At 41.9% G+C, this 20,299-nt stretch overlaps 1 protein-coding gene across 1 annotated transcript in view; it reads right to left on the bottom strand.

The window, feature by feature from the left end:
- CNTN3 (contactin 3) overlaps positions 1-18,745 on the bottom strand; it is a 174,260-nt gene extending 155,515 nt beyond the window's left edge. The window contains exons 1-2 of the mRNA XM_015410913.1: positions 18,613-18,745; positions 9,707-9,802 (exon numbers count right to left, since the gene is read on the bottom strand). Of these exons, the coding sequence (XP_015266399.1) occupies positions 9,707-9,802; positions 18,613-18,745 (229 nt within the window). The remainder of the gene's footprint in view (positions 1-9,706; positions 9,803-18,612) is intronic.
- Positions 18,746-20,299: the final 1,554 nt, after the last annotated feature.

Raw genomic sequence — 20,299 nt, 5'->3', positions numbered from 1 at the left:
CCGGCACCTTCTTACTCTCACGTATGTCGTTGGATAAAGCTTCCATGGCCGGAACAATTTCTTCTTTCATTTTTTTATAAAACTTTGCAGTAAATCCGTCCGGTCCTGGCACTTTCCCCAACTTCGCTTCTTCAATTGCCTTCCTCACTTATTCTTTTTTGAATTTGGCCATTCAGTAATTCCTGGAATTCATTGCTTATTTTAAGTAGTGGAACCTCATCCAAATATTTTTTAATCTTCTCAAGATCTGTTCTATTTGCTTGGAATAATTTAGCATAGTACTTGAAGAAACTTCTCTTTATGCCAATAGGGTCAACGAACTCTTCCTTCTTTCTGTTAAATCAGACTCTGTTTAATCGGGGGAGTACTCTCCCCCTCCTCCCTTGCGCTTTTTCGTTGGGAATGCGCTTCACTCTTTTTCCCATTCCCGATCGGCAACTCACAGTTTTGGCCGAATATCTTCCATTCAAACGCTTTTCCGCTTCATCACTCGGTGACGTCCGGCGGCTCTGCTAGTCCCCGTGCGGGGCACTGCCGCGGCAAGAGCCATTGGGGCATGGGGCGAGCCTCAATTTCCAACCTTCAGGCTGGTAAAGAGGCACATCCCCTGTGCGCCCCGGATCGGAACCTGTGTCTGAGGCTCCTTGGGGTCTCCGCTTGTGCGGATTCCCCCCCTTAGCCACGCGTGGGCGAATCACCTCCGGAAGCTTCCCGAAGTTGTGACTGCCATTCACAGAGTCCAGACTGGAAGTCCCTCCAATTCGATGATTATGCTACTCTTAAGCAATTTGTAAATGGTGCACCAATTCTATAGGCTTTAAGAATAGCTGCAAAGCTGAAGCAAGCCAAGTAGCCATAAAAATAGTCAGCTCAGTTGTTCCTTTCTCTTTCTCACCAATTCCACGAAATTTCAAGTTTGAGTTTATTATCTAGGAGCAGAATTTTTTCTGTAGCCCATTTTTCATACAATTGTAGGCTATGCAGACCATCTTGATTAGCTAGGCCAGTTTCCATGGCCGATTCTGCAGTGCGAGCTAATTCTTGCAGAGTCACTTGCATTGATTCAAGCTGGTCTGCTAGAGGTTTCAGAGTCTCATGAATGTTCTCTAAAATGTCTTTTTTAAAAGACTTTAAGGTCTCATGAAAATCGGCTGAGGTTAACAAGCACTGGGAAAAAGCCTCCACAGAAGTTCCGGTCACCATATTACCTTTCTGTTGTGAGTTTCTGTTGATAACTCTTTCATCGAGTCTCCCACTGTCAAAAGGCTTTGTACAAGTTTTCCAGACGTTGGCGACAACTTAATTTTTGGTCCGTCAACTTTACCCATGGTTAAGTCTCTATTTCGATCAGGAAATGTGGCAATATTTGCAGAGTTGGGGTCGTCAGGCGAGGAGCTCAGTCACTATGTGTCTGCCTCCATCTGAGCCAACGCCACACCCCAATTTGTAAGTCAATACACATGAACAAATATGAGAACGAAGTTTGAGTCCAGTGGCACCTTTAAGAGCAATGAAGTTTTGTTCAAGGTATAATCTTTTTTTTAAAAAACCCCGCAATTTATTAGGATATAATATAAAAACAAAGAGTCTAAACATATATCATATCTTATACAATTATATATCCTCCCCTCCTCCCTCCCCCCCCTTCTTGGCTTCCCACAGTGCTCCAACCTCCAGCCCAATTCTTAAATTTCCTTCATAACTCACTTTTCCCCTAATTACATCTATAGGTAACTTATTCTTCATTTATCATTCTTATACGTTATCTGTTGTCTGCTATCTTTCAATAATTCTCAAAGCAAAGCAGATTGTCCTTTACATCCTAGTATTTCTCCAAATAGTCTTTAAAGTCTTTCCAGTCTGCAAAACATTCTTCTGCCTCCATATCAGTTCAAGGTATAATCTTGTGTGAACACGCACACTTCTTCATGCACATAAAAGCTTATTCCTTGAAAAAAAAAATTGTTAATCTGAAAGGTCCACTGGACTCAAACTTTGTTCTGCTGCTTCATACTGACAAGGCTACCCATCTGAATCTATAAACAAATATGATCTGTGTGAATGATTGACAGTCAGTTATCTACAGGAACATGTAGCAAAATAATACACCACCATATGGTACTTATAGATAATTCATCAAAATATTTAAAACGTCATTATAGATTTTATAAAAATTAGCAGTTGAAGCATGGAGTGAAGGTGGCATACAGCTTGATCTTGTCAGATCTCAGAAACCAAGCAAGGTCAGAAATAGGACTCTGCTTCACACTTGCCTTGAAAGCCCCTTGCTGGGGTCTCCATAATTTGGTTGCGACTTGATAACAAAAATGTAGGCAGTTAAAGTACAAAGCATTTAAACAGATCCACCCATAAGAATGCAAGAACAGCCACACTGGATCAGACTAATAGTCCATCTAATCCAGAAACTTACTTCATGTAGTTGCCAACCACATACACCTAGCAGTCTTCAAAAAAGGCACAGAGGCCAATACCTCCCCGTGGTGTTGTCCTTCAGACTTTCATTCAGAAAGAAAATGCTTGTAAACATGGAGTTACCATTTAACTATCATAGCAAATAGCTATTGATGGACCTATCCTCCATGAGTCTAATATCACTTTAAATGCATTAAATCTAACAGCCATCAGTACAACCTTTATCAGTGAATCCTACAAATTACTTCCTTTTGTCTGTCCTGAATCTACTTCACTGGATGCCTTCGCATTTGACAGGTCCTGGACTATGGACATAATTGCCAAGGATGTGACCTGGATGAACTTGCCTTCACCTGAAGATGGGTGAGAATTGGGCACCACCCTATTCAACCTACTCTCTCCTAGCTCTATTTCCATCCGAGTTGGGAGCCAGAGATGCTAAGTTCTCCTCAGCATCTTCCCTCAAAATTTTTTAAAGACCTTAACTAAGCCTGGGTCATACCCAGTGGCCTCCCTTTATACAGAAGCCCTACAGGGGCATAGCCAAACCTGTGAGGAACCAATAGAGACTTTGGAACAATTTCTCCCCTGTCTCTGCCCTTTCCCATTCTGAAGGCAGAGCCAACCAACAGGTGATTGTCAGATGGCTGGCTGTTAAAGTGTCAGTCCGCAATGCCATTGTAGTTGCCAAGGCTTTTAACATGACATAGACTGCAAGCATCCTTTTTTTTAAGGAGAGAGGGTTATTTATGGTTTTATTTTTATGTTTTAAATTGTGTTATTTGTCAGTTGCCTTAAGCCACAAGGAAAAAGGGATATAAATATTTTAATAAATGTATATAAATAAGATTGGAAGACAGAAACAAGAGGGTTAAATTTCATAAGAACATAAGAACATAAGAGACGCCAATGTTGGATCAGGCCAAAGGCCCATCCAGTCCAACACTCTGTGTCACACAGTGGCCAGAAATACCAGTGCCATCAGGAGGTCCAGCAGTGGGGCCAGGACATTAGAAGCCCTCCCACTGTTGACCCCCCCCAAGCACCAAGAAGACAGATATCTTGTGATATCTGAAGATTATTCAAAGCCACAAAGTCATACAGAATGGATACCATAGATTATGAAAGGTACAGGTGAGTACAGTGTATTTATTGAACAGAATCAAGGAAACTAGAAAACCCTCTTTGAAAAAAAATGGATTAATCAAGAAAATGGAAGGGAGTAAAAGTTATATAAATTAATGCCATGACAACACCCCCCATCCCCCAACCCCTGAGCAATGTACTGGTAAAATCACTAAATATTTTAATATATGAAAAGCCAGAACCAACTAGGAATAATAACCAGGTTTAAAACCAGGTTTAAAAGGCTTGCAGTGCGATACTAAGCACTGTTAATCTGAAGAAATGATTGGATCACATGTGGAATTGGATTTTATCTGCCTTTTCCTAGTTCCAGCCTCCCCCACCATGGCCCACATTTGATGATTTGGGGACTCAATCGGGAGATTCTCAGTGGGAAAAAAGCCTTACTGAGGAAGAGAACGATGATGACAGAGAAGACAAATGTTTTCTGTATGTCCATCTTCACTATGGAAGACATGGAACAGAAATCACTTTAGTGAGTAGGGTGCCTAGAGAATTAAGCCAAAGTAGAGATAACAAGGCATAAAGTTCAAGAGCTAATTGGCAAATTAAAAATTAACAAGTTTCTAGGTCCAGATGGCATATACCCAAGAGTTCTTAAAAGAATTCAAATGTGAAACTGCTGATCTTCAAACAAGAATTATGCACTGTGACACTAATATTGGCCTCCTTACCATCACATTAGAAATCTGACTACATAGAACATTTTGTGTTAATAAAGGATCCAGAGAGGAAGCCAAAAACGATGAGCCCATTAGTACCTACCTAACCTAACATCTGTCCCAGATAAAACTGTTGAAACCAATATTACAATTAGAGCTATTTGAGACATAGGAAAAAATGATTCTTTTTATATAGCTCATGAATAGCCCACCTTTCTTGCTGAGACTTGAGGCAGATTGCAAAAGAAAATGACAGCATACTCCTCTTTGAGTCCAATGAGAAAGGTGGGCTATAAACAAAGTAAATATATATAAATGAGTAAATAAAATGCAATATGGCTAGGATTACTGGACTGGAAGATGATACAGAAAAAAAAAACCTGTCTAAGGCATGACAGCATAATGCAGAGTGTAACACCTTTCATTAGGACCAACCGAATTGACACAAAAACAGAACTCTTCATGACATTGGATGCTACCATATTCAAAAAGGTAAAGGGGTGGGAAGCAGAGTTTTTCAGGCTATGATGTTACAACCTGATTTTACAAACAAGCATTCTCAGAGAAATGTGGGCAGGCACAAAGCTTAAGTTTATTGCTTTTGTTAAGCTACAGCACATTCTCTGAGAAGAGCCACTCTGGAAATACAGACACCAGCTATATACAAACTAGCATTAGAAATACAGAAAGCAGCAACTGTCCAACCATGTTCCTCTCAAATGACAAATGAGACACACAGTTCCCTTGTTCGGCATTTGACAGGAACATGATTTTACTATGATTGGTTTCTGCATTTTCAATCTATAGACAAAGAGCTGATGCCATCAAGATGCCCACCAAGTATAAAGACCCTTACCTCATTATCCATAAAGCACCAGGCAGTGTACTATTTGACATAGCAATGCATTCAGCACACATGAATCTGCCTTGTACTGAATCAGACCTTTTTTAGTCAATCAAGATCATGATTGTCTGTTCAGGCTGGCAGCAGATTTCCATGGTCTTAGGTAGCAGTCCTTCACATCACTGACTACTTGATCCCTTTAACTGGAGATGCCAGGGATTGAATCATGGCCCTTCTGTATGCCAAGCAGGTGTTCTACCACTGAGCCACAGCTCCAGTAGCATTGGTAAAAAAATCCTAACCACAAACACACAATGATGAGAATTGAAACTGTGGTGATTAATACAACCGAGGAGAACACTGCTACACAATTGTGCAGTGGGAGTAAAAAATAAGACAAATGTCACACCAGGAACTATTATTAGGAAAAGGATTGGGGGGGGGGGGAATCAGACTGTTAGCACTGTAATGCCTTTATTATATTTATGCCAATGACACAGCCACATTTAAAACATTACAGTTCAAGTCACATATTTTCAAAAAGATTATTTTTTTAAATGTAGAAGCTGTCAACTACAATAATCTTTTATTGAAAGAAAGAATAACAAATAACAAGTAAAAACAGTACAAAGAAAGAAGAAAAACTATATAAAATTAAAGGAGGCTTCTGATTTTCTCTGTGATAGATATAAGTCTGATTATAAAACTTTCTCTTACTCTATGGTTACAAAGAAAGGCTCTCTCTTTTTTTCTTTTCTATTGTTCAAATTCCTTATTCATCAAAACCACAAATCATCAAGTCAGTATTAGCTATTTCATGCAAAAAGTCTATAAGGGGTTTCCAATCAGCAATAAACACACTTGTCTTTTCTCTAATCAATAAAGTAAGCTTAGCCATCTCTGCAAGTTCCAGCACCTTCACCAACCATTCCTTATTGTAGGCAATGTTGGACTCTTCCACTTTTGCACATAATCTTGCTGCCATTGTCATATATAAGAACAAAGTTCCATAACTTCTTTCCAGCTGAGTGTCCATTAGGATCAAAAGAAAATACTCTGGTTTCAATTGTATATTAATCTTTAAAACCTTCTGAATTCATAAATGCAATTGTATCCATTTTTCTTTCTTTCTTACATGTCCATCACATATGGTAACATGTTCCTTCATGTTGTTCACATTTCCAACATAGACTCGAAATACCTTTATACATTTTGGGCAATTTCTCCAAGACAAATACTAGTGGTACATCATCTTATAAATGTTCTCTTTCAGGCTAGACCTTAAATGAAAATTTCAACCCTTTTAACCACATGTTTCCCCATTGTTCCATTCGTATGTCATATCCATTTTTAAGCCAATTTTATCAAAGATTATTGCACTTGTTCTTCCTGTCTCTCAAATTTTAACATTTTATACATTTTGGCAATAACATGGTCATCATTTGTACATAGTTCTGCTTCAAATTCAGTTTTAGATTGCTCAAAATCATAAAGCCTTTTATCTACTTTAAACCTTCCTAAGATTTGTAACTAAGAAAAAACATTGGCAAGTATATCCTTCTACTATCAAATCTTCTCTTGATTTTACTTTATATTTACCTTGAGAAGAAGTCACAGTATGTTAACCATTTATGCAAACTTGTCATTTCTCTTCTGTAATGAGCTTCTTGTGAGGATAGTCAAAGAGGTATTTTTGGACAAATCATAGGTTTATATTTATTCCATATTCTCAAAATGGCACGTCTAACATAGTGGTTATTAAATTCTACATTAACCTTAGCTTTGTCATGCCGCAAGCATCCATGCCACCCAAATCTCAAATCATGTCCTTCTAATTCCAATTTAGCATGATCTATTAGTTTATCCACACTAAATAACAAGCAGCAAAATATAATTTCAGATCAGGTAAACCCAATCCTCCTCTTGCCTTTGTATCCAGTAATATCTTATATTTAACTCATGGTTTTCCCCCTTGCCATACAAATCTTTCTGGCATTGTTTAAATTGAACCTCCTTCGTTAAAACAAAATTCCCAAATGGAAAATATTATTATTTTATGAAGCCAAATAAATATTTTATTTATATTCTAAGACAAACAGCAGCAATGCAGATAATTAATAGTTTATTTCTGCACTTTGTCCTCTTTTACTTATATCAAAGTAGCACTACAATACAGTGCCATGAGCCACAACAGTAGAACTTTCTCAACCAAGAAGATGATCCAGTAGGCATTACTATACACATTCCTCCATTTTTTGTTGCCTATTTTAAATTGCAAAGAGGAAAGTTTCAGCAGCTTGCTCTCCTTCCCTCCTCTGATGGACACGTAATAGGAATAGATATCACTCCAATGCCCAGCAACTAATCAGTAACTGATAGCAGAAAAGGAAAGGCAGTTTCTTCCTCAGAATGCCACGGTCTGTTCATAAACTTGAGCAAAGTAGAAGAATGGACAGCGCTTTCTAAAAGACAAACAGCAAATGCTGATGACTCATCAAAAATCCACTTAAGTACAGCTAACCCTATTACAGGCTAGTTGCCTCACATTAAGAGTATCAGGAATTAGTATGGACAGAGCCATTTTAAACAACCAAGTTCAAACAATGTGCTTAACATCATCTCTGGGGAGAACGAAAAACACACAAAGTATTTGCACAAAGGAGAATAAAAAGGAAGCTTATCAATATATGTTTGTTATGGGCTGCATTTTTCACTAGGGGGCTTAAATCATCTTCAATGAGAATAATAGGCTATGATTATGACATGCTTAGCCAAGGCTCACATTGGCGTATTAATGTTAAAAATAAGCATATAAAATAAAGAAAATACATACTGTTAGCCCAAGGCAAGTCTACAGATTGCTGATATATTCAGTTCCAAGAACCAAATAACTGAAGTGCTGCAACTCATGGGGTTATTTTACCAGTCAATTGACCGTAGTCAAATATTGTCAAATATTTTCTAAAACCCAGTCACTATCTCTCTCTTATCCTAACCTATCTTACAGGTTGTTTCCATGATAATAAAACTGAGGAGGGACAATGATTCTATAAGTTGCTTTCGGTCCACATTGGCAGAAAACCACATATAAATATATAAATGAATAAATATCTAACTAAACTGTAGGTATCTTCAAATGATAATTAGCATAATTGCCTTTAAGGACCATTTTTAAATATTTGATTTCATTCTGTAGGCAAAGGGACCCCAGCATGGTATCTGTGGGTGCCATGGGGCCTCCTAGCACCTTTCCTGGTGCCTGCCAAGTGTTTTTTAGAAAGCAGGCAGGACCAGATGGGGCATTTGTCCAGAAAGGCTTCTGATTGGCCACTGGAGGTTTGACTGGCTGTGCAGATTCCCCCCCCCTTTCAAATGGTTTGGCAGTAGCTGCCATCACAGCACAAGGATGTGCAATTTGTGACTGAAGGTAAGCTGGGGCAGCCATTTTTTGCCTCCACCTGCCACACTGTGTCAGAAGTCCAAATGTACTTTCAGGATCCAAAAAAAGTTGGGGACCCCTGCTGTAGGCTGACATTAGTGTTCCAAGATAAGCTATTCAGTGAATAATTCCAATTTAGAAAAGATGCCTTATGTAAGATTCTTAGAAGCAATGGTAATTTTCTACATCTAAAAAGTTAATATCATTTTTTTCGCAGAAAGTTAACTGACTTATTTTTGTAATTAGCTTTAGTATCAAAACTGAAGATTTAAATGATTATGTTCTAACATTTAATGCTTTAAAAAGAGTTGAAATAATTGTGTCCACAATAGCAGACACAATGGCTGAGGTCAGACTGGCAGTTTGAAGTGCGAGGGAGTCGTGGGAAAAAGATCCCGCAAAAACTGTTCCGGGTTTTCCTGGTCACATTGTGCTGACTGATGCGGAAGCATACCGGGGAGGAGGTGCAAGGAAGTGTTCATACTGCTGGCCCGCCCCTGGTGGACGCACAGCTTTAAGGCAAGGCTTTCTTTTTGGTAATCCGGAGATATGTGCATATGCGCATAAGCAATTGTGGCTTTCGGCATTCACACTTTGTTGGTGTGGGATGAATGTGGGATGACCGCGCTCTCCAGGGTTTGCTACCACTTTCACCAGGTACTTTTTAAACTCAGGAGGCAAGCACTACAAGACGGGCTGAGTATGGCTGGAGAACACCTGACAGGTGCGCCTGTGTGAATGGCCCCTTTAATCCGTTTGTGAAATGTTCCTGGTATGTGCCTATCTCGGGGCAAACTGCCAGTCTGAACTCAGCCCATATTTGTCAATTGACTGGTTAGACAACCCACCTTAACTAAAAACTTGTCTAACATGGATACTGCCATTCTCAAAGACAAAACACACACACACAAACCACGCAATCGTGTATGCATACATTTAAGTTCTAGGGTTCTGTAATGTCTTTATTTTAAAGAAAGAGTTTCTAAAACAGAAATTATGGTTGTTTCATCTTCCTGCCTGGCTTAGAGTTTAGGATCAACTGTAGAGATCTACATGATATTGATATTCCAACCACATCAAAAGTAAGGATAAGATTTCACCAAGCTGAAAGTGCAGCCTAGCTCCAGCCATCATTTTTAATGACAACAGAATAGATTACTGATATTCGCAAACATTTCTTACCTCCAGAATGAGTAGGTGGCCCACACAGCAGAACAACCCCTTGTCCTTCTCGTACTGACACAGTGCTTCTCATTTTTGTCTTTAAGTTTTCAAGATCTATTTTCCCCCGAAAGAGATTAAAACAAGCATGTTAGCATGTTAGTAAACAGATATCAGTAGATCAACAAACTTTTCCATTCTAATACCAGCAATCATAAATACAGCAGTTTACTACCATCACGATGCCCATTAATTTCCATGTGAAGCTATTCATATGACAGGGAACTAGCTTTGTATGAATTTTTGCTACAGAACTTAGGCTACCCCTCCCACAGTATTTCTCCAAGAACATAATTACTGCCATACTTAAATGACACAGAAATAAATCAAGCCAGGCTGTACAAACAAAAGGCTACATGGAATATTTAAATCAAACATTTTCAAATTGTTTAGTTAGTCTGCATAAACAAACACAGAACTGGACTTATAACAGAGAAGTCAGAAGCAAAGTTTAGATATATATGTGAAGTTATTTAAAATATTTAGAAGTCTGCCTATCGGCTGCACTGTCTTAAAACCCAAGGTGACAAAAACATAAAATCAATTTGATAAAGAAAACATAATTCACTATTTGCCCATGCTCAGGATACCTTGAAAGTTGCCCAGAATAAGTCTGTTTTGCAGGCCTACCAGAAATCCAGCAAGGCTGGAGTCCCCTTGACCTCTTCTGGGTCACTGTTCCAGAGGTATTGACAAATCACTGAAAAGGCCTGAGCCCACATGAAGAGCACATTTCAGTAATCTAGCCAAGAGATTACTGAAGTATGGGTCAGCATGGCCAGATAATGCATCTAAAAATAGGGAACAGGCTTTCTAACTAGATATGGCTGGGAATTTTTTCCCCACTGTTATGGACACTTGTTTCTCTAATAGACCAAGATCCAACAAGGCTCCCAAGCTTTTAACAGAGTCTTTTAGCAAAAGCTGCACACCATCAGTAAACACAATCCTGTTTAAAGCAGTGTCCCTTCTAGCCAGCATCAACTCTGTCTTATCTGGATTTAGCTTCAGTTTGTTCTCCCTCAGACACTTGACCACTGCATTCACACACTTGGCCAAGACACAGACAGCAATAGCCAGTGGCTTTATTCACAGTACTATATAGCTGGGTGTCATCAGCATATCGATGACAACTTACTCCAGAACTACACACAATCTTATTAAAGGGATTTATATAGGTATTAAACAATATGGGAGATAACATAGAGCTTTGTGGTATTCCCCCATGTCAGCTCTCAAGAGGATGATTCAGCACTGCAGCTGTTTGTGAGGAACTTGACTGAAACGTTTTCCAAAATGGGAACTTTTGGATAGGTCTATAAATGGCCAAGACCTGCTTATCTAAAGATACCATGAGTAAAGGTCTGATATCTGTCTTTTTCAGGGGCTTTTGAAAAACTCCTTCTATCATAGATACATTCATAATCCTCTGAATCAAAGGAACCAAAGTTCCTTTGAAGGATTTTACAAGCCAAGAAGGATGCTGATTTAGATTATAAGTAGTGGCCTTCGCACTTTGTCAACCACAATCACAGAAACAAGACTAAGCTGATATAAGCACCAATGAGTAGCCAGTACTACAGATGCCTCTGCTGCCTGTGTACTGATTAACTCACTGTGTACATAGGAACAAATCTCAGAGATCTTAATAGCCGAAGAACCATTAGGAGAATGATATAAACTGCTTTGGATTCCCATAGTTGAGAATGGAGGGGTATACATGAAACAACAAATATAATTGCAGATGGGGGTCAGATGAAAGGTAGTTTGGTTGGTGGGTAGAAGGAGAGAAGGACACGGGAAAGGTGAAGATATGGAGGCTATCAAGAGGATGGAAAGAAGAAGAAGAGATTGGATTTATATCCCGCCCTTCACTACCCAAAGGTGTCTCAGAGCGGCTTACAAACTCCTTTCCCTTCCCCTCCCCACAACAGACACCCCATGAGGTAGGTGGGGCTGAGAGAGCTCTTGACAGAAACCACTCTTTTTCAAGAACAGCTCTTATCAGAACTACGACTTGCCTAAGGTAATCCAGCCAAGTGCAAGTGGAGGAGTGGGGAATCAAACCTGGTTCTCCCAGATTAGAGTCTGCGCACTTAATCACGACACCAAAATGGAGGGGAAGGGGATACATGGTAAAATGAGCTGCCCCTGCTAGTCCTTGTGGGTTCTCCACTATGCAACTGGGCTTGGTTTTCCCAGGTAGAGGCTTCTGGGAGTGGGATGAAATGTGAAAATGGGTAGAAAGGCAGGTTGGTTGGTGGGAAGAAAGCAGGGAAAGGGAAGAGGCAATGTGGGCTTTCAGGGACGGGAATGAGCAATAGCGGGGGAGGGGAAGTCCTTGTTGGTCCCCCACTTGTCATTATTAATGCTACAGTCTGTCTTACATACAGATTTCTGTACTACACGTTTAGAATAAAATCTTATCTCTCATTTCACTCATTCCAAAGTAAAAAATGAATATATATTAAAACCCAATGTCTTTCAGTGTTCCCTCAAATTTCTCAATTTTCCATCAAAAAATTGAAGAGCTCCTCAGACTTTTTCATGTTATACATTTTGACTGAGAAAGTCATACCTTAGAAAGCATTTCACACGCTTTAAAACAAAAATCACAAGAAGTTATTTTCCACTGCTTCACCAAATTTCCCAATGTTTCCATTGGAAAAAAAATGAGAAAATCCTCAGACTTTCATGCTATATATTTGGAATAAATGAAATGTTTTAAAAACAAGTTTCTCAGTCTAAACATGAGAATATTTAATAGGGCCTATGATGATCCCCTGTATCTCCCCAACTGTCTGGCAGATTCTTTCCAATCAAATCTTCAGTTCCTCTCAGCGACTAAGTAGCCCTACACTAGCGTGTATATATTCTTTATCATAAAAGACTTGACCTTCCCACCCTATGTTTAGATATTTTGTTTAGGCTTTTTCTCAACTCAGGAACTCTACTGAAAATACAGGAGCTGTCCAGTTTAAAAAAAATACCTTGAGAAATGGCACTTGAGGAAAATTAACTTTCAAAAACAGAATAAACATTTTATTAAATAGGTAGGGAATACATATATATTAGGAACAGTTGATTTTGAGACTGCTGAAGTAAAAACTTCCTAATACCCTGTTTCCCTGAAAATAAGACCTACCTCAAAAATAAGCCCTAGCAGGATTTCTATGCATTTGTGGTATAAGCCCTAGTGTCTTATTTTCGGGAAGACAGTGTCTTATTTTCGGGAAAACATGGTATTTACAGAGCTGAATTCTGAGAACATTCAAGAGAGTGTATTTGCAGTTTTGCTTCAAAGCTTTCTATTTCTTTCTTCGAGAGGTACTTTGTTTAGCATATTTCAGCACAACACAATTTTTTTCGATGTTTCTAGATTTCTTCCAGATATTACAGGTTTTCCTTTAGATAATACAGGTTTTCACTGACTCCTGGGGTGTCTAAGCTTCTCCCCTTTATCACCCAGGGTTCTCTTTCCAACCACTTTCACTGACAGGAAGTTATTCTCCTTGTCCCTAAGAAGCAATAACTCCTTTTACTATCTCACTTGAATGGGAGTTCACTCTAACTACCCAGACCTTCTTCCAAATCCTTCTCCAGTATTCTTTGTCTGTATAAGGTTGTTCTGCAGCTTTACTGACTGAGAACCTAAGTTCTCCATTAGAGCAGTGTTGATACCTGTAAGGCATTGGTGTTTTCTCTTCTCTCTGTAGAAGTACTTTTCTGACTATTGCCTGTTAGAAAATAGGGGTGTGCAAAATAATAATAATAACAAGAAGAAGAAGAAGAAGAAGAAGAAGAAGAAGAAGAAGAAGAAGAAGAAGAAGAAGAAGAAGAAGAAGAAGAAGCACTTCACTCATTCTAAAAGAAAACAATCCAAGCTTTTTTTTTAAGTGCTCCCCAAAATGCCTCAGTTTTTCTGTTGAGCAAAAATGAGGGGGGAAATCCAGACGTGAGATAGAAAAGTCCTCACCACAGTTTTCTGTTGTCCCCCCAAGCCTTCACATCTTATGGAGCCCATATTGTCCAAAACTGTCTCCCAGCATCCTTTTAGAGAATACAGTAGAAAATTGCATGCAAGTCACTCTTTGATTTGATATTAAAATATATTACATTAGTCATTAGATAATCACCGAGTTTGTCTGAGGATTTTTACTGAAGCCTCGGGCTTGCCTCTATAATGATTCTTGAATCACAGAAATGCACTGCCAGGGAGCTCTGAAAATTAGTATCATACACTACTGAAGTTTGTATTTAGACTCTAGTGACATATTCTTAGATTATTCAATTTGAACTAATGCTGAATCCTTTCTTTTTCACCTGCATATTTCTGCACTGGTTGATAGGTGACTGTAATAGTTTTATACAGATCTACCATTAGGCACTTTGTCTGTATGGTACTTTGCAGAATACAGGGGGGAAAGTTCCCTGTGTGTATAACCTACATTTTGTAATAAGGGAGACAGGGAAGGGAAGGGAGGAGGAGAGGATAAGCAAGGGAAGTTTAGTTTCAGAAGGTGCTCCTCAAACACAGAGCATGTAATGTCTGCCTTAATTGAGTCACCCCTCTCACTGCAGTTTGGAGCACAGAAAGGTCAGTCCACCCTCACTAAAAAGTCAGTTTAGAAACATTCTACTTTAAATTTTATAAAAGTGCAGCCACTCAGGTACAGATGTTTAATGTCACACTCAAAGGACACTTTAAAGTAAACAAACTTTACAGCTAAGCATAATGAAAGTTGGGAGGGGGTTGGCCAACAATAATTATTGTCTGAAGTGCAATTTTATTTCCAGCATTAAAAAGCATCAACAGAGGTGCATCCAAGCCACTTAAGAGCAGGAATTTGACACTTTAATGTTGTTGCTTTTTTTAAAAAAAGTACAAACTGTTGAATAGACCACCACCATTGCTGGTTTATTGTAGCTTCACTCAGGCTATTTTAAAGTTTTTAGAATATTTAAATATTTACCCAGAGTCATAAATATATAACAATTCCATTATGGCATCTCAGTGTTCACAGGAAAGCCTTCCTTAGTGGTTGAAAGTGCTGTCAAGCCACAGCCGATTTATGGCTGCAGTCACACGGAACATTAGCCACGCTACAGAGACGGAAGATAAGTAGATTTTCCGGGCGCAATCACACCACCACATCTGGGAAGCGTAGAGCTCCCGTGCTGAACCCGAGCTTCCCATCAAAGATGCGGGGTAAAAAACTAGTACCTCCGAGGTACTAGGTTCTGGAAACCGCGAGGCAAGGGCGGGCACCTGATCGCGTTTCCGGTGGAATCCCGTGGAATCCGGCGCCCACCCATGTCCCGTCGCAAACAGGTTTTTTTCCCCAAGTCTCCACAGGATGCGCAGAAGCGCCCAACGGCGCATGCGCACAAAGAGGCCCCCTCCCACTGCAGCCAGGCTTGCCGCCTCTGGAGGGTCGCTATTGTCACTGTCGCGCAGGCGGTTAGAGCGGCTGTGACGAGGGGGCCCACCTCCCCCTCCATTGGCTATGCCTCAGAGCTTTGTTGGGGTCCGGAAGCATCTGTCGCCCTCTCCGGTAAGCCCACCACCCGCCTTCAGATGTGCAGATACGATTGCTCAGTCATGCATATGCACAAACTTCAGTTTTTTAAAAAATCCATTCCGTTTGCCACGGAAGCGGTGCCTAGCGATTGCTGGTGTGATCACGCTGCACCGCTTCTTTGCTGCGCTGCAGGATGGTCGTGTGATTGGCACCTCCCCCCTAAACACGGGACCTCGATGGGACATCTGATCACGCAACCGTGCGCTATTTTGCTCTGGGGCAAACAGCCACACTTCCCCCCCGCATTTTCCTGCCCGTGTGACCGGGGCCTAGGTAGGGTTTTCAAGGCTAGAGGCATTCAGAGGTGGCTTGCCATTGCCTTCCTCTGCACAGCAACCCTGGGATTCTTTGATGGTCTCCCATCCAAATATTAACCAGGGCCAACCATGCTTAACTTCCAAGATCTGGAAAAATCAGGGTAGCCTGGGCCATCCAGGTCAGGGCAAAGCCTTACTTATCCTCTTTCAAACAAATAAAATTGCACTGCAATATCTAAGTCAGAGGTGTCAAACTCATTTGTTATGAGGGCCAGATCTGACATAATGGTTGCTTTGTTGGGCTGAGCCATGCGTGCCATAAAATGTAACACAAGGCACCAGAGATATAAAGGTGATTTCAGATGCCTAATGGCAATAGCAGATGAATGACAATAGTAAGCTTGATTAGATTAGGTGTGATATGCAGAGAGACGGCAGTGCTAGAATTTATAAGCTGCTGGTGGTGGGGAATTTGCTTAAGAAAAGTTTTACAGAGGCCCAAAACTAGGGTTGCCAACCTCCAGGTAATGCCTGGAGATCTTCTGGGATTATAACTGATCTCCAGGTGACGGAGGTTAGTTTACTTGGAGAAAATGGCCACTTGGGACTGTATGCATTATAACCCTGGATCCAGTCTTTTACTAGGAGAGTTGAGAGCATCTACTCCACCTTTTTGCGCAGGATTCTTGGTGTCTCCAACTCAGTGTCGCTCTTTGCTCTCTACAAGGAACTGGGCCTTCACTTGGTAGAATCTCGGGCTTGGATCATTACGATCAAATATTGGCTTCGGGTTCACTTTCGATCTCCCCCTGCTAGCCGAATGGTCCAACTTTTAATTGACCCTTATACATCAGAGTGGTCACAGGCCATAGTGAAAAAGGTGGGTACCCTAGGTATTGACCTGGAACCCCTGATTCTGTCACCCATATTCTTTTTCGTTGTCCTAAATATTCCGTTATGCGCAATATTTTGATTCGCCCTCTTCTCCCTTCGCAGAGAGACTTTCTGGATAGGGATTTAAATTTCTTTCTAGCAGACAAGAGCCCAGAAATAACGCTATCTGTTGCAGAATTTCTGACCCATGTATGGAAGTCAAAAGTAATATCCTGTAAACCTTGTAAACCATGCTAGGATTGCCTTGTATTTTGAGATATTGGGAATACTGGTTGATGTTGTTCCTTGTACCTACCCTTTAACTTTTTCCTTTGTTTGATTTATCTATGTTATGCCGAATAAAGGTTTTCTGTTTATAACCCACTGTAGTCCCTCTTCTCCTCCCCAACCCCTGCTCTCCTCAGGATCCACGCCCCACAAACTCCAGTCAAGCCCCACTCAGAAACGTAGTTAACACGCAAGAGTAAGGCTGATTAATATGCCAAACAATAAAGCCCAAAGCTGAGACATTCCTTCCCTCAGCAACCAGCCCAGGAACCTTAATTCTGTTCTGTAAGGCAAGGCAAGGGAAAAGCAACCACAAACAGCCGCTTGAAGCCAACTGAATGTTATAACAAAGGAATTTTCAGCTGCCTGAAATAAAACTCTGTTGTTCTTAAAGGTGCTATGGGACTCAAGGGGGGAGAGGAGGAGATGGCCAAGGGAGGGAAAGGAGGTTGCTTTTTAATCTTTCCTAAGGGACTGACACAGCCAGGCTACAGGGCAGCAGCCACCCCAGAGATCAAGTGTGTGTGTGTGTGAACAAAAGCTTCTACCTGGAGTAAAACTGCTGGTCTCTTAAGGGTTCCATGGGACAACCTGCAGTTTGTACTTTGCCCTCTCTCAGGTTCATGGTCTCTCTCTCTCCCTCCTCCCCTCCCTAAAGGAGTGGGGGAGGAGACAGCCAAGGGAGGGGAGGGAAGTTCTTTTAGCTCTCCCACATGGGACTGAAAGAGGCAGGCTGGAGTGCAGCAGCCACCCCAGAGACAAAGCATGCATGCGCACAAAAGCTTCTACCTGGAATAAAACTGCTGGTCTCTTAAGGGTGCTGTGGGACAACTAGCAGTTTGGACTTTACTCTCTATTAAGCCTTTCTCTTTCTCTCATTCTCTCCCCAAAGGAGGGGGGGGGGGAGAAGCCAACAGCAACAACTCCAGAGAAGGAAACAGGAGAGAACCAGGCACTCAGGGGCTGGATACAAGCCCTGCTCAGGGCAGTTCCAGCTTGCGGGCCGCACATTTGACACCCCGATCTAAGTGCTTAAGGAGTATAACATGTTGCAAACAATATACAATGCTGAACAGAAAGAAAGGCAAGCTACACAGGTAAGCTTTAGATCAATAGCCAGTATATACCAATACACATTAACCAATGTCTAATCCCAAACATATTGTTAACCTTTGAAAGCACATAGGCTATATGACCTATAATGAAATGAGCTTATAAAAGGGTATACTTCTCTTCAGGATTTCATTACAGGGGAAGGAACTTTGTGAATTTCCAGTTTTTCAGAACATAGATGTAGAAAAGCTGAAAGGGGAGTTGGTATGTGACAGGCAAGAAGAAGGTGAGAAATGAATACAGCACTATTCAGAAACTGAGTCACTTAAGCTTGTGTATGTCATTTTCCCATTAAATGGTGTTTCAGACCAACAGCCACAACTTGAGTAGAATTGCACTGGCACAGCAGAGAGCGATGAAGCCCCAATCAGACATCTATTGTTATCCTTTCCCGGGACAAAAGCAGAAAATGCTGTGCAATTCAGCAGTGAAAGAGAAATGGTAGAATTCAGCATCATTTGCCCAGTATACCCAGGAGTATAGTACAAAGCAGTCAAGAAAGGCTGGTAGTCATCACCCTGCAGGAAGCCAGCTGTGTCCCATCACATCTCTCCATCTTGGACAGCTGACTTGTTTGTTTAGGGAAAAAAGGGGAACTCCACCAATTGCACAGATATTTTTATAAAGATAAACACAATCAGAGTAATCAAAGCCCCCAATCATGAGGAATTTGCTGAACAAATTTATACACTTTGAGGAAACATAAAGCTAAAAATGCCCTCTCCACTGCATATTACAAGGGCAGCCAGCTTACCCCTTATAGATCGGACCGACAGGCCCTTCCGCCTCAAATAGACACAATACTGCCTGACCTGGTAAACTGGGATGGGCCACGCCTGCTGCAGCCCCGCGCTTTGCCTAAAGGTGACAAATTGCTGACCCGCCATCATGTATTTTTTCCGCGTCGAAGGGGCGAGGGCCATGCCTATTGCCCTTTCAGCTTCAAGCCTCCAATCCGCCAAAAACTGGGAGGCATCTGTACCGGGCGCTCGTCTGCTTCTGGGGCCAGCTGACGGAATCTCTCCATCTGTTTTCGAGAGAGAGCGTCAGCGACCCTGTTACTCACCCCCGGAACATGCCTGGCGTGAAACAATATGTTATTCCTCAGACATAGCAGTGTAAACGCCCTGACCAGTGCCATGACCCGTGCTGACTTGGATGATAATGAATTTATGACGTGTACCGTGGCTTGATTATCGCACCAGAAGTGGACCGTATGGCCAGCAAAATCCGCTGTCCAAATCCCCCCTGCTGCCAACATCCACTCCAAGAAGGTTAGGTCCTTGACCCAGCCATCTCGGAACCACTCCGTGGGCCAGTCCTCTGCACACCAATGCCCCCTGAAGTACACCCTGAAACCTGATGAGCCTGCTGCGTCTGATGCGACCTGCGCGGCCCCCCTCACTAAATTTCAATGTTGGTCGCTGACGCGAAAGGCGCTCGGCCAATTGGGGCTGGGCGGGTTTCGCTTCAGGACCCATTCCTTTAGGATTGGAGCTGCTTCCACGGCGGCCGCCATGGGGTACTCAGGGGGGGAGATACAGGGCATTGGTCGATGGAAGTCTCGCAGTTTTAAGGGGTATGTGCGTCAAAGCAAGTTTGAGTTTGGCACATTCTAAATCAGTCTGTTTTGCAGGTGCTGTGGGCCGGCAGGAGTGGAGGAGAGTCATTATCTGCGGCCACAGTATGATTTTTTGGGCCGCTCACCAGGCAAGGAGGACGACGTTTGGTTTTCAGTTGGGGCTGAGTGAGTCAGCGGTGATTGAATGGTGGGGAAGGAGGGGCATGCACTGGCCCAGGTTACTTCCCCTGTTGTTCGAGGAGCTGCATGGGCTGCCGCCTGATGTTTTATTGGTGCACCTTGGGGGCAATGACCTCGGCATGATGAAGGGCAAGGCCCTGGTTATCCAGGCCACAGAAGACCTGAAGCGGATTCGGGCAAGATGGCCCAGGGTGCAGTTGATTTGGTCTGCAATTCTACCACGGCACGTGTGGTGCAATCTGGGGGACCACAGATGCATTGACAGGGCTCGGCGCAAGGTGAACAAGCAAATCCAGAAGGTGATAGAGGGTGGTTTGGGCCAATTTCTTCCGCACCCTGGAATAGGGGTCCGGAACCCGGACCTTTACAGGGAGGATGGTATTCATTTGTCAGACAAGGGCAACCAGTTATTTTTAGGTGACATCCAGCAAGGGATCAGGGCCGCTTTGGGGCATTAGGTGGCCGCGTCAGCCAAAGCAGAGGCTTGGCTTTGCGAGAGGCAGAGATAAGGAAGTGGAAATGGTGAGCACCTTAAGCCGTCTCGAGTTTTGGGAACTGGGGGGGTCTTCATGAACGGCTTGCGGGCTTTTAAGGCCCCGGGTGGTGAATGAGGATTTCCCTCCAGGAGCCTCTTGGGTAAGCTCCTCTCTGCAAACTGTAGGGTTTCAGAGGTAGGCGC

This window comes from Gekko japonicus, unplaced genomic scaffold (genome assembly GCF_001447785.1).
Source record: "Gekko japonicus isolate JY-2015 unplaced genomic scaffold, Gekko_japonicus_V1.1 scaffold164, whole genome shotgun sequence".
Classification (NCBI taxonomy): domain Eukaryota; kingdom Metazoa; phylum Chordata; class Lepidosauria; order Squamata; family Gekkonidae; genus Gekko; species Gekko japonicus.
This window is presented reverse-complemented; position numbering and strand designations above follow the sequence as displayed.